Source organism: Nerophis lumbriciformis, linkage group LG17, assembly GCF_033978685.3.
Source record: "Nerophis lumbriciformis linkage group LG17, RoL_Nlum_v2.1, whole genome shotgun sequence".
NCBI lineage: Eukaryota > Metazoa > Chordata > Actinopteri > Syngnathiformes > Syngnathidae > Nerophis > Nerophis lumbriciformis.
Genome location: NC_084564.2, coordinates 1452259 through 1467500, shown reverse-complemented (window position 1 = coordinate 1467500; position 15242 = coordinate 1452259). Strand labels below are relative to the sequence as shown.

The 15242-nt window shown below is 42.4% G+C and overlaps 1 protein-coding gene across 1 annotated transcript; it reads left to right on the top strand.

Moving 5' to 3' along the window:
• Window positions 1-600: 600 nt before the first annotated feature.
• On the top strand, window positions 601-14608 carry LOC133614325 (uncharacterized). Its single transcript, XM_061972181.1, has 4 exons — window positions 601-1195; window positions 5850-6103; window positions 8893-8962; window positions 12895-14608. Exons 1-4 carry the CDS (start codon window positions 784-786, stop codon window positions 14490-14492), a joined length of 2334 nt encoding a protein of 777 aa, XP_061828165.1. The 5' UTR covers window positions 601-783; the 3' UTR covers window positions 14493-14608.
• Window positions 14609-15242: the final 634 nt, after the last annotated feature.

Genomic DNA, 15242 nt, shown 5'->3' with positions numbered 1-15242 from the left:
AAAAAGGAATATGGAAGCTGGACAAATAAGAAGCCAAAAACCAACCACTTTCATGTGGTATTGGACAGAAAGGAGGAACTTTTCTTCTCCTCCATTTGAAAACGTGGACATTATCATCACTACTGTCTGATTACAATCAATGCAAGTCATCAGAATCAGGTAATACACCAACTTATATTCTTGTTTTCATGATAGAAAGGAATCTATATGTGTTAAACATGCATGTATATTCATTAAAACACCTTTAACATGTAAACAAAAACAGCAAAATAAATACATATAAATGATATACTGTATATATCAATGTATATGTATGTGTATATATATATATATGTATATATGAGTGTGTATGTTACTCATCAGTTACTCAGTACTTGAGTAGTTTTTTCACAACATACTTTTTACTTTTACTCAAGTAAATATTTGGGTGACTACTCCTTACTTTTACTTGAGTAATAAATCTCTAAAGTAACAGTACTCTTACTTGAGTACAATTTCTGGCTACTCTACCCACCTCTGTGCATAACCCTCTTTTTAACCAAAAAGAATAACAGTACATATTCTCCACACCAAATGATGGCGGTAGTGAGTCACAATGGTGCTATTAAAACCAAAAGCGAAGAAGTCACCGGAAGCGGAAGTGAGTCGCGGAGTCCTTACAGAGACGCACAGTCCGCCATTGTTAAGTATCAGAGTTAATGTGATCACAACACCAAAGAAAAGTCCTGTTTGAATCCATTCAACTTGTTGTTGGAAGATCATTGGTGTTCCAACGGCAGAAACATGGAGGTGAGCTTCGCCGGCGAGGTGTCGTCCATCGTCGAGATGGCCTTCCAGACCACCGTGTCCCTCTTCAGGGATGTGTGGGCCAGAGAGGTGCCAGACTCGGAGTGGGAGGACGCCAAGCTCGGCGGCGACATCCAGGAGGTCGAGAGAGGGCTTCTGCTGCAGATCCAGGCCGTCTTCGCCGAGTTCTCCTCCGCCATGTTGGAGGAGAACTCGGCTTTAAAGGCCAAAGTGCAGCAGCTGGAGGATGTGGTCCAGACCAAGGCCGGCCAGCTGGAGCAGGAGCTGCAGGTGCGAGTGGGACAGCTGGGGAGAGACATGAAGGAGCTGGAGAAGGAGCTGAAGAACCTCAGTGATGGTGGAGCACAGCCTGATGCTCACCTCCACATGCATCAGCACACCCTGCAAGGTTGGAACACCAATACTAACTCTTTCATTGATTTCAACTTTTAGTAGTACACTACATATTGACCACTAAATGCTAACACCCCAATACGTTTTTCAACTTGTTTAAGTCAGGGTCCACTTAAATCAATTGATGGTACAAATATACAGGTAAAAGCCAGTAAATTAGAATATTTTGAAAAACTTGATTTATTTCAGTACCGTATTTTCCGCACTATAAGGCGCACCTAAAAACCACAAATTTTCTCAAAAGCTGACAGTGCGCCTTATAACCCGGTGCGCTTTATATATGGATAAATATTAAGATTCATTTTCATAAAGTTTAGGTCTCGCAACTACGGTAAACATCCGCCATCTTTTTTCCCCGTAGAAGAAGCGCGCGGTGCATGCTGGGATATGTGACGTTTCATTTCCATTTGTGTGTTTATGTAAAGACCCCAAAATGGCTCCTATTAAGTGTGTTGTCTGTCTACCGTATTTTCCGCACTATAAGGCGCACCTAAAAACCACAAATTTTCTCAAAAGCTAACAGTGCGCCTTATAACCCGGTGCGCTTTATATATGGATAAATATTAAGATTCATTTTCATAAAGTTTAGGTCTCGCAACTACGGTAAACATCCGCCATCTTTTTTCCCCGTAGAAGAAGCGCGCGGTGCATGCTGGGATATGTGACGTTTCATTTCCATTTGTGTGTTTATGTAAAGACCCCAAAATGGCTCCTATTAAGTGTGTTGTCTGTCTACCGTATTTTCCGCACTATAAGGCGCACCTAAAAACCACAAATTTTCTCAAAAGCTAACAGTGCGCCTTATAACCCGGTGCGCTTTATTACGATTAATTTTCATAAAGTTTCGATCTCGCAACTTCGGTAAACAGCCGCCATCTTTTTTCCCGGTAGAACAGGAAGCGCTTCTTCTTCTACGCAAGCAACCGCCAAGGAAAGCACCCGCCCCCATAGAACAGGAAGCGCTTCACCCGCCCCCATAGAACAGGAAGCGCTTCACCCGCCCCCGGAAGAAGAAGAAAAAACGCGCGGATATCACCGTACGTTTCATTTCCTGTTTACATCTGTAAAGACCACAAAATGGCTCCTAATAAGCGATCCGGTTCATAAAAAGACGCAATCTCTCCATCCGCACACGGATTACTACCGTATTTCACAGCAACTGATATTCCTGTGAACCGCACTGTGGAACGGGAGCACGTACGGTGAATATTCGCACCACAGGGAATGAAGTCATCCTTCACTGTGGTTCTAGCTTGCCATGCTAACTTCCACTCATGGTGATATTCAAAAGGAAGACCTTGCCAAAAGAGACCTTTCCAGCCGGCGTCATCATAAAAGCTAACTCGAAGGGATGGATGGATGAAGAACAGATGAGCGAGTGGTTAAGGGAAGTTTACGCGAAGAGGCCGGGTGGCTTTTTTCACACAGCTCCGAAGGCGAACACACCTTCACTAAGACGGGCAGACAGCCTCGGACGACATACGCCAACATTTGCCAGTGGATCGTAAATGCTTGGGCAGATATTTCGGTCACAACTGTGGTCCGAGCTTTCCGGAAGGCAGGATTCACAGAACAACAGCGACACTGACTCCCGATGACTTCTACGAGACGGAACCGGCCATTTTGGATACCACGCTTGCGCAACTTTTCAATTCGGACACCGAAGACGAAGAATTCGAAGGATTTACGAATGAAGAATAACTTCAGAAGGTGAGCGCTATGTTTATTTTGTGTGTTGTGACATTAACGTTCGAGCAACATTATGTTACTATTGCTCTACACCATTTTGAATTTTACTATGTTTGTGATTGCACATTTGCGTACAGCGTTTTTTTGACATTCACTTTAGCGCAGCGTAGGCGCGGCTTTTAGTCCGGGGCGGCTTATTGGTGGACAAAATTATGAAATATGTAATTCATAGAAGGTGCGGCTAATAATCCGGTGCGCCTTATAGTGCGGAAAATACGGTAATTATAAATAATGCAGACAAGGCGTGTTAACTGAGTTCTCAACGTTTACTCACAGCGTGCTAACTGCCAGCATACAACGCTTCTCAGGGCTACCGCGCATGCTCGTAACTATCGTTGCATGCTGGGTAGTGTAGTTGTTATATTTGCTAGCTCATAACAGCACATTGAGAGACACGCTTACGCGCTTAATTCAATACTCGCCGTCATTCCGGGTGGATTGACAAAAGACCTCCAGCCGCTACATATTGGTGTCAACAGGGCATTCGAAGCTAGACTGCTAACTGCGTGGGAACAATGGATGACAGAAGGCGAACACACCTTCACTAAGACGAGGAGGCAGCGCCAGACGACGCCAACATCTGCCAGTGGATCGTAAATTTGCCCAACTTTTCACTTCGGACACCGAAGACGAAGGATTTACGAATGAAGAATAACTTCAGAAAGTGAGCGCTATGTTTATTTTGTGTGTTGTGACATTAACGTTCGAGCAACATTATGTTGCTATTGCTCTGCACTATTTTGAATTTTACTATGTTTGTGATTGCACATTTGCGTACATTTTGGGAGTGAACAGAGTTGTTAGAACGCTGGTTTTTAATATATTATTAAAGTTTGACTGACCTATCTGACTGTTTTTTTGACATTCCCTTTAGCGCAGCGTAGGCGCGGCTTATAGTCCGGGGCGGCTTATTGGTGGACAAAGTTATGAAATATGCCATTCATTGAAGGTGCGGCTAATAATCCGGTGCGCCTTATAGTGCGGAAAATACGGTAATTGCATTCAAAAGGTGTAACTTGTACATTATATTTATTCATTGCACACACACTGATGCATTCAAATGTTTATTTCATTTAATTTTGATGATTTGAAGTGGCAACAAATGAAAATCCAAAATTCCGTGTGTCACAAAATTAGAATATTGTGTAAGGGTTACATTTTGAAGACACCTGGTGCCACAAACTAATCAGCTGATTAACTCAAAACACCTGCAAAGGGCTTTAAATGGTCTCTCAGTCCAGTTCTGAAGCCTACACAAACATGGGGAAGACTTCAGATTTGACAGCTGTCCAAAAGGCAACCATCGACACATTGCACAAGGAGGGAAAGACACAAAAGGTTATTGCTGAAGAGGCTGGCTGTTCTCAGAGCTCTGTGTCCAAACACATTAATGGAGAGGCAAAGGGAAGGAAAAACTGTGGTCAGAAAAAGTGTACAAGCGATAGGGATCACCGCGCCCTGGTCAAGATTGTGAAAAAAACCCCATTCAAAAATGTGGGGGAGATTCAGAAGGAGTGGACAGCTGCTGGAGTCAGTGCTTCAAGATCCACCACCAAGAGACGCTTGAAAGACATGGGTTTCAACTGCCGCATACCCCGTGTCAAGCCACTGTTGACCAAGAAACAGCGCGCAAAGCGTCTCACCTGGGCTAAGGAAAAAAAGAGCTGGACTGCTGCTGAGTGGTCCAAAGTCATGTTTTCTGACGAAAGCAAATTTTGCATTTCCTTTGGAAATCGAGGTCCCAGAGTCTGGAGGAAGACAGGAGAGGCACAGGATCCACGTTGCCTGAAGTCTAGTGTAAAGTTTCCACCATCAGTGATGGTTTGGGGTGCCATGTCATCTGCTGGTGTCGGTCCACTCTGTTTCCTGAGATCCAGGGTCAACGCAGCCGTCTACCAGCAAGTTTTAGAGCACTTCATGCTTCCTGCTGCTGACCTGCTCTATGGAGATGGAGATTTCAAGTTCCAACAGGACTTGGCGCCTGCACACAGCGCAAAATCTACCCGTGCCTGGTTTACGGACCATGGTATTTCTGTTCTAAATTGGCCCGCCAACTCCCCTGACCTTAGCCCCATAGAAAATCTGTGGGGTATTGTGAAAAGGAAGATGCAGAATGCCAGACCCAAAAACGCAGAAGAGTTGAAGGCCACTATCAGAGCAACCTGGGCTCTCATAACACCTGAGCAGTGCCAGAAACTCATCGACTCCATGCCACGCCGCATTAACGCAGTAATTGAGGCAAAAGGAGCTCCAACCAAGTATTGAGTATTGTACATGCTCATATTTTTCCTTTTCATACTTTTCAGTTGGCCAACATTTCTAAAAATCCCTTTTTTGTATTAGCCTTAAGTAATATTCTAATTTTGTGACACACGGAATTTTGGATTTTCATTTGTTGCCACTTCAAATCATCAAAATTAAATGAAATAAACATTTGAATGCATCAGTCTGTGTGCAATGAATAAATATAATGTACAAGTTACACCTTTTGAATGCAATTACTGAAATAAATCAAGTTTTTCAAAATATTCTAATTTACTGGCTTTTACCTGTACATATTTCCAAATTGGTTCAACCGCCCGAATCTATTTACAATCTATTTTTACCCGCCCGACCCGCGGTTTATCCGCGGACTCCGCGGTTGTGTCCGCAAACCGCGCATCTCTATCAGCTAGTGATACGCTAAAGCACGGAGTAGTGACTCGTGACAGAACAACAGCGGCCGCAGGCGGAACACAAAATGAACACATAGTTTCCACATGGAGACATATTTGGCTCGAGCTAAATGTTTGTAAATTGAAAAGAGGTTTGTAAATGGAGGTTCCACTGTACAATAATTGCTGGAATGAAATCACTGCTACAACATGGTTGTCCATCATTGTGTATTTGAATCAACACAGGAGTCCTAAGTCCCGACCCTTTGACAGACCGCCAGTCTCCAGCCGCCCAGGTGGTCTTGGTGAGCCAGAGCAGCAACGCTCCCACCCTGATGCTGCTGGAAGACGGAGACCACCTCGTCGAGCCTCCCGCGTCTTCCGCCGACGGCGTGGCGCAGCTTAACCTTCCGCCGGCGGCCTCGCCCGGAGACACGGGCCAAGATGTCCCCAGTTCTGACTGTTGTTCCGTCAGCACCGAGGACATGCCACACGAGCAGGTCTGCTGATTTTTTACTGCACGTAAAATACATGTACTGTACGCTATGTTGCATTTACAGATACTGTAGGAGGTAAACTTGCATATACTTTAGAGTAGTCAGCGTACAACTGTTATAGCATATTCTGCGTTAAGATTGAGACAAATACAAAGTTTATGTTTTGCTTGCCTATTTTGCTAGTCACTTGTGAATGAAAAATGTTTCTACCCACGCCCAAAGTAGATAAACACATTTCTTCAATTAAAAGAACAATTTGCAAGTTTAAAAAAACAATTTTCTGCGAGTAAAAATGATTCGCAAGTAGAAAAAAACTATTTTCTTTAATTAAAAAAACGATTCACAAGTAAAAAGAAACGATTTTCCGCAAGTAGAAAAACTATTTTTTGCACGTAAAAAAACATTTATTTAATTAAAAAACTGATTTGCAAAAAAAAAAAAATTATGCAAGTACAAATATAATTCATAAGTAAAAAACTAAATTTTTTTGAATAAAAAAAAAAATTTGCAAGTACAAAAAACAATTGTCTGAAAGTAAAAAATAAATAAATCTGCAAGTAAAAAAAATTATTCGCAATTAAATGATTCGCAAGTAAAAAAAACTATTCTCTGGAAGTATAAAAACTATTTTCTGCAAGTTAAAAAATGATTCGCAAGTAAAAAAAACGATTTTCCGCAAGTAGAAAAACAATTTTTTGCACGTAAAAAAAACATTTCTTTAATTAAAAAACTGATTTGCAAAAAAAATAAAATTATGCAAGTACAAATATAATTCATAAGTAAAAAACTAAATTTTTTTGAATAAAAAAAAATAAATTTGCAAGTACAAAAAACAATTGTCTGAAAGTAAAAAAAAAAAAATCTGCAAGTATAAAAATTATTCGCAATTAAATGATTCGCAAGTAAAAAAAACTATTCTCTGGAAGTATAAAAACTATTTTCTGCAAGTTAAAAAATGATTCGCAAGTAAAAAAAAAACGATTTTCCGCAAGTAGAAAAACTATTTTTTGCACGTAAAAAAAACATTTCTTTAATTAAAAAACTGATTTGCAAAAAAAATAAAATTATGCAAGTACAAATATAATTCATAAGTAAAAAACTAAAATTTTTTGAATAAAAAATAATAATTTGCAAGTACAAAAAACAATTGTCTGAAAGTAAAAAAAAAAAAATCTGCAAGTAAAAAAATTATTCGCAATTAAATGATTCGCAAGTAAAAAAAAACTATTCTCTGGAAGTATAAAAACTATTTTCTGCAAGTTAAAAAATGATTCGCAAGTAAAAAAAAACGATTTTCCGCAAGTAGAAAAACTATTTTTTGCACGTAAAAAAAACATTTCTTTAATTAAAAAACTGATTTGCAAAAAAAATAAAATTATGCAAGTACAAATATAATTCATAAGTAAAAAACTAAATTTTTTTTAATAAAAATTTTTTTTTGCAAGTACAAAAAACAATTGTCTGAAAGTAAAAAAAAATAAATCTGCAAGTAAAAATTTTTTCGCAATTAAATGATTCGCAAGTAAAAAAAACTATTCTCTGGAAATATAAAAACTATTTTCTGCAAGTTAAAAAATGATTCGCAAGTAAAAAAAACAATTCTCTGGAAGTATAAAAACTATGTTCTTCAAGTTAAAAACAATTCGCAGGTATAAAAATTATTTTCTTCAATTTAACGATTTGCAAGTAAAAAAAACAATTTCTGCAAGTAAAAAATATGATTCATTATTTTAATTAAAAAGACGATTCCCAAGTACAAAAAAAACTGTTTGCAAGGGAAAAAACAATTTCCAGGAGTATGAAAACAATTTCTGCAAGTAAAAAATCTAATTGAAAGTATACCTTTTTTTTTATTCAATTAAAAATTATTTTCTTCAATTTAACGATTTGTAAGTAAAAAAAACAATTTCTGCAAGTAAAAAATATGATTCATTATTTTAATTAAAAACACGATTCCCAAGTACAAAAAAAACTGTTTGCAAGGGAAAAAACAATTTCCAGGAGTATGAAAACAATTTCTGCAAGTATGAAATCTAATTGAAAGTATACCTTTTTTTTAATTCAATTAAAAAAAAAAGATCTGCAAATATAAAACCAAATTTCTTTAATAATACTACACCCTGCACGATCCACACACTTGCACTCAGGGCAGCCGTAATTCACACTTTGCAACAACAGGTGGCGCTGCTGAGTCAATTCAAGGCCGCCAAGGGCTGCTGTTATTTGCGCATGGTGCCGTCCGCCAAAAATAACAAAGAAGAAGAAGAAGCAGGCTGAGGAGTAAAATGGCGGACGGAAGAGAGGGGAAACAAGCATTTATTTTTATTGAAAGAAAAGTTTTTTTACTGGCGAATGTTTTTTTTTAAGTGAAGAAAATAGTTTTTATATTTGCAAATATTTTTTATAATTAAAGAAAATAGTTTTTATATTTCCAAATCTGTTTTTTTATTGAAGAAAATAGTTTTTCTACTTGCGAATCTTCGGGCATAAGTTTTGTGTGTTTTGGCAGTAAATGTACTCCATAATAATGGTTGTGCTGACTCATTTCCAGTTTATAGTACATATATGCAACTATACAAGCTGTACACTGACTTCTCTAAAGTGTGTCCAAGTTTATTTCCAATAATATAAGGCCTTGACAGGATTTTATAAAGCTGCATTGTGAGAGTTTGACTCACTTATCTCAGCTGCTGTCAGTGCGTTGCATTGTCTTTGTCTTGCCACAAAGCCAATAGCACGTCAGTCCAAACAAAGCAATGCTTGATTGTGTGCTCTGTTTGCGTGTGTGTCAGTGCTCAATGGACGAGACCTCTTCAGGACAAGCACCCGGGACCGTGGAGCCCAGCTTCAAAGTTAAAATAGGTAACTTTTGATGTCACTATTTTCACCCGTGTTAATTAAGAATGTTGAAGTGTGACTTAAAGTAGCTTTTATGATGGTGGAAATTATTAGTATTTTTCGTACTTTTTCTTCGCCCCACTCTTCATATGACTTGTTCCTTTCCCCCCCAAAAAATGCCAACATTTTCCCGTCATATACACTCAGACATTGCGCAGAACAAACTATAGTGGAAACTCCATTTGCAAACTTAATTGGTACTTGAACGGGGTTCGTAAATGCAAAAGTTTGTACATTGAAGCAAAAGTCTCCAAAAGAAACAATTTAAATATGAATAATGGGTTCCCGCCTCGACAAAAATCCATATTTTAGTAAAAGTTTGTGCACTTTGAACGCAATATAAAGCGCTAGGGATGGCCGATATGGCCTAAAATCTATATTATGATATACAGTACAGGCCAAAGGTTTGGACACACCTTCTCATTTCAATGCGTTTTCTTTATTTACATGACTATTTACATTGTAGATTGTCACTGAAGGCATCAAAACTATGACACCTGTGAAGTGACCTAGTGGCCTAGTGGTTAGAGTGTCCGCCCTGAGATCGGTAGGTTGTGAGTTCAAACCCCGGCCGAGTCATACCAAAGACTATAAAAATGGGACCCATTGCCTCCCTGCTTGGCACTCAGCATCAAGGGTTGGAATTGGGGGTTAAATCACCAAAAATGATTCCCGGGCGCGGCCACTGCTGCTGCCCACTGCTCCCCTCACCTCCCAGGGGGTGATCAAGGGTGATGGGTCAAATGCAGAGAATAATTTCGCCACACCTAGTGTGTGTGTGACAATCATTGGTACTTTAACTTTAACTTTAACTTTAAAACCCTTTCAGGTGACTACCTCTTGAAGCTCATTGAGAGAATGCCAAGAGTGTGCAAAGGGTGGCTATTTTGAAGAAACTAGAATATAAAACATGTTTTCAGTTTTATCACCTTTTTTTTGTTAAGTACATAACTCCACATGTGTTCATTCATAGTTTTGATGCCTTCAGTGACAATCTACAATGTAAATAGTCATGGAAATAAAGAAAACACATTTAATGAGAAGGTGTGTCCAAACCTTCGGCCATGACTATATATTGCAGCCTCCTGTGATAACGATACATTTTACAATAGATTATTTTGTATATAAATGATAATGATTTCAAAACGTGTTACAAAGGCTCCTAATTCAGTATCTGACGTATACGGTAACATATATCATCATTTCCAGTTGTATTATTTTCTCAAAACTATTCTTCATCATTATTGTTAATATCTGGCTACCTTCTGTTGTAACATGCTTCTATCTACACTTCTGTTAAAATATAATTAAGGCTGCAGCTAACGATTTTTTTTCTATCAATTAATCTATAGATTATTTTTTTCGATTAATCAGTTAATCTATAGATTATTTTTTCCGATTAATCTATAGATTATTATTTCTTTTACCGATTATTTTTTTCTTTAAAATGAAGAGGATAAATGTAGGCCAGTTTTTTTCAAAAGGCATGGCTTTTATTTACAAAAAAAAGAAGTATGGCCACTCAGTCAACATTGACAACAACATGACAAAATATTCTGTAACAATGTAAACATTTAAAACTTTTAACATTTAACAAAATTAAAAGTAGCTTATTTGCTTTTTAATGTACAAATATAAAATAAACATACAGTGCAAATCTTAATATTCTGCAATAGTATAAGCATTTCAAAAGTAAAAGTATTGCTTATTTTGCTTTAAAATGTGCAAAAATAAAGATAAACATCCAATACAAAAAAGTGTGTATTTCCTTGAATTGGCGCCGAGTACCGTATTTTCCGCACCATAAGCCGCCCTGGGTTATAAGCCGCGCCTTCAATGAACGGCATATTTCAAAACTTTGTCCACCTATAAGCCGCCCCGTGTTGTAAGCCGCATCTAACTGCGCTAAAGGAATGTCAAAAAAACAGTCAGATAGGTCAGTCAAACTTTAATAATATATTAAAAACCAGCGTGATGTGGGCGCGCATGGAGTCGTATATCAACATGGACGGAGCTGCGTGAAAAAAGCCACCCGGCCTCTTCGCGTAAACTTACCTTAACCACTCGCTCATCTTTTCTTCATCCATCCATCCCTTCGAGTTAGCTTTTATGATGACGCCGGCTGGAAAGGTCTCTTTTGGCAAGGTCTTCCTTTTGAATATCACCATGGGTGGAAGTTTCTGGCCATTAGCATGGCAAGCTAGAACCACAGTGAAGGATGACTTCTCATTCCCTGTGGTGCGAATATTCACCGTACGTGCTCCCGTTGTATCCACAGTGCGGTTCACAGGAATATCAAAAGTCAGTGGAACCTCGTCCATGTTGATAATGTTCTCTGGCCGGATCTTTTTTTCAGCTATCTTCTTTTTACAATATGCACGGAAAGTAGCCAGCTTTTCTTGAAAGTCTTTAGGCAGTTGCTGTGAAATAGTAGTCCGTGTGCGGATGGAGAGATTGCGTCTTTTCATGAACCGGAAACCTGTCGCTTAGTAGGAGCCATTTTGTGGTCTTTACAGATGTAAACACACAAAGGAAATGAAACGTAATATCCGCGCGCTTCTTCTTCTTCTACGCGGGCGGGTGGTTGCTTACAGTAGAAGAAGAAGCGCTTCCTGTTCTATGGGGGCGGGTGCTTACCTTGGCGGTTGCTTGCGTAGAAGAAGAAGCACTTCCTCTTCTACGGGGAAAAAAGATGGCGGCTGTTTACCGTAGTTGCGAGACCGAAACTTTATGAAAATGAATCTTAATATTAATCCATATATAAAGCGCACCGGGTTATAAGCCACACTGTCAGCTTTTGAGTAAATTTGTGGTTTTTAGGTGCGGCTAATAGTGCGGAAAATACGGTAATATGATATGTATACACTGCAAAAAGTCAGTGTTCAAAAACAAGGAAAAAAAATAAATTAGGGGTATTTTATTTGAACTAAGCAAAATGATCTGCTAATAGAACAAGACTTTCCAAAACAAGTAAAATTAGCTAACCTCAATGAACCCAAAAATACCTTCAAATAAGTATATTCTCACTAATAACAACTGTACTACTATTTGAGTATGTATTTTCTATTGTTTCATTGAAAATAAAACAGCAAAGTCCATTTGACTGTCATCTGTTTTAATTATGAGACACAATTGTGTCAAAGTCATGATTTTTTTGTTCATGCTTGAAATAAGAAATTATTACTTAAAAAAAGTAGTTTTATACTTGTGAGTGTTGATGACACAACACTTGATATTCTAGTTTCAAACATGTTTTACTCAATATAGGTCATCAAATCTGTAATATCTTACTGAGATCATTTAGGAGCAAAACACTTAAAACAAGTAAAACACTCTAACATAAAATCTGCTTAGTCAGAAGAAGTATCTTATCAGACAGAAAATAAGCAAATATCACCCTTATTGGAGATATTTACTCTTACTTAGATTTCACTTTTTGCAGTGTAATGTATATAATATACTTAAAAAAAATAAAAGATATCCCCCCAAAAATCCACCATGGTGCAGTATATAAAGCGCCATGTGGCGAGGGACGACTGTATTGACAAAAAGAAAGATTTAGATTAGTCCCACTGGGGTGAGTTTTTCCTTGCCCTTATGTGGGCTATACCGAGGATGTCGTTGTGGCTTGTGCAGCCCTTTGAGACACTTGTGATTTAGGGCTATATAAATAAACATTGATTGATTGATTAGATTTATTGGTCCCCTTGGGGAAATTCATTGTCACTGCCGTACATTTAAACACTAGACATTACACATCACACAAAAAAAATAACAAAAAGACATCATACATGACTAACTAGGCTTGTCAGACAGAAATCTGCCGTGTTTGACTTAAGAGGTTGGGATTAACTCAGAAGAAACTGAAGTTGTTGACTTTGAACCTTCTCTCTCAGAGTCACCTGACAGGAGCATAGACGAGGTGAACTGTGATCAGGCGGAAGGGCGGCGGCTCAGGAAGAAAGAGCCGCGGCCCATCAAGAGGTTCTTCTGCGACGAGTGCGACGCCGCCTTCTACTGGCGAGCCGACCTGAAGAAGCACGAGGCGCTCCACAAGAGGCCGTTCCCGTGCGAGCAGTGCGGGAGGAGCTTCCTGGAGCAGAAGTCTTTGGACAACCACCTCCTGCGCCACGAAGAGTCCAAGACGCCGCTGCCCTTCCCGTGCCCGCTGTGCAAGCGCTCGTACCGCAAGGACCAGTCGCTGCAGAACCACCTCAAGTGCCACAAGCGCCACCAGCAGCCCAAGCCCTACACCTGCCAGCACTGCGGCAAGACCTTCCGCGTGGGCCAGTCGCTGGAGAACCACCTGCTGCGCCACGAGAAGTGGAAGGAGATGCTGAAGTGTCCGCTGTGCGACAAGGCGTGCAAGACCCGCGTGCAGCTGCGGGGTCACATGGTGGTCCACTCGGAGGAGCGGCCCTTCAGCTGCGCCACCTGCGGCAAGGAGTTCAAGAGCAAGGACACGCTGCGCTTCCACCAGATGGTGCACACCAGCGACAAGAAGTACAAATGTCCCGACTGCGAGGAGACCTTCAAGTACGCCCACTCGCTGACGGTGCACAAGAGGAAGCACACGGGCGTCACGCCGTTCGTGTGCGAGGTGTGCAAGCGCCCGTACCGCACCGGCACGGCGCTCAAGCGCCACAGCGCCGTGCACACGGGCGAGAAGCCGTTCACCTGCCACGTGTGCGGCGCCAGCTTCAGCCTCAACAACAACCTGAAGAGACACCTGCGCATCCACACGGGCGAGAAGCCCTTCAGCTGCCAGGACTGCAAGAAGAGCTTCTCCGACAACAACAAGCTGAAGTCGCACATGCTGGTGCACGGCGCCAGGAAGCCCTTCATGTGCGACCTGTGCGGCAAGACCTTCCTCTTCAACTGCCGCCTGCAGATCCACCTCAAGTACGTGCACGCCGACGGCAAGCCCAAGAAGTTCCCGGCCGCGCAGAGGAGCAAGCTGCTGGTCAAGCCCTACAGCTGCAAGATCTGCCTGAGCAGCTTCAGCGCCGCCTGCTCGCTCAAGCTGCACGAGAAAAGCCACAGCGAGCAGAAGGAGTTCAACTGCGAGCTGTGCGACAAAGCCTTCCACAACAAGTACTCCTTCCGCTACCACCAGAGGAGCCACCTTGGAGAGAAGCCCTTTGTGTGCGAGGTGTGCGGCAAGGGCTTCTTCCAGGCCGGGAGCCTCAAGCAGCACGAGCGCATTCACACGGGGGAGAAGCCGTACAAGTGCAACCAGTGCGGGAAGGCATTCCGCACCGACGGCAACTTCTACCGACACGTGCGCATCCACACGGGGGAGAAGCCCTTCGAGTGCAGCTTCTGCCAGAGGAAGTTCCACCAGTCCAACCAGCTCAAGTCCCACCTGCAGGTCCACACGGGCCAGAAGCTCTACTCCTGCCAGCAGTGCGGACGCGGCTTCTCCGACTCGCGGCAACTCAAGAAGCACAGCTGCGCCGCAGGATGTGTGACGGTCCTGCCGCAGGATGTGTGAGGGTCCTCCCGCAGGGTGTGTGAGGGTCCTCCCGCAGGATGTGTGAGGTTCCCCCCGCAGGATGTGTGAGGGTCCCCCCGCAGGATATGTGAGGGCCCTCCCGCACCGCAGGATGTGTGAGGTTCCCCCCGCAGGATGTGTGAGGGTCCCCCCGCAGGGTGTGTGAGGGTCCTCCCGCAGGATGTGTGAGGTTCCCCCCGCAGGGTGTGTGAGGGTCCTCCCGCAGGGTGTGTGAGGGTCCTCTCGCAGGGTGTGTGACGGTCCTCCCGCAGGGTGTGTGAGGGTCCTCCCGCACCGCAGGATGTGTGAGGGTCCTCCCGCAGGATGTGTGAGGCTCCCCCCGCAGGATGTGTGAGGGTCCTCCCGCAGGATATGTGAGGGTCCTCCCGCACCGCAGGATGTGTGAGGGTCCTCCCGCACCGCAGGATGTGTGAGGGTCCTCCCGCAGGATGTGTGACGGTCCTCCCGCAGGGTGTGTGAGGGTCCTCCCGCAGGGTGTGTGAGGGTCCTCCCGCAGGGTGTGTGAGGGTCCCCCCGCAGGGTGTGTGAGGGTCCCCCCGCAGGGTGTGTGAGGGTCCTCCCGCAGGATGTGTGACGGTCCTCCCGCAGGGTGTGTGAGGGTCCTCCCGCAGGATGTGTGAGGGTCCTCCCACACCGCAGGATGTGTGAGGTTCCCCCCGCAGGATGTGTGAGGTTCCCCCCGCAGGATGTGTGAGGTTCCCCCCGCAGGGTGTGTGAGGGTCCTCCCGC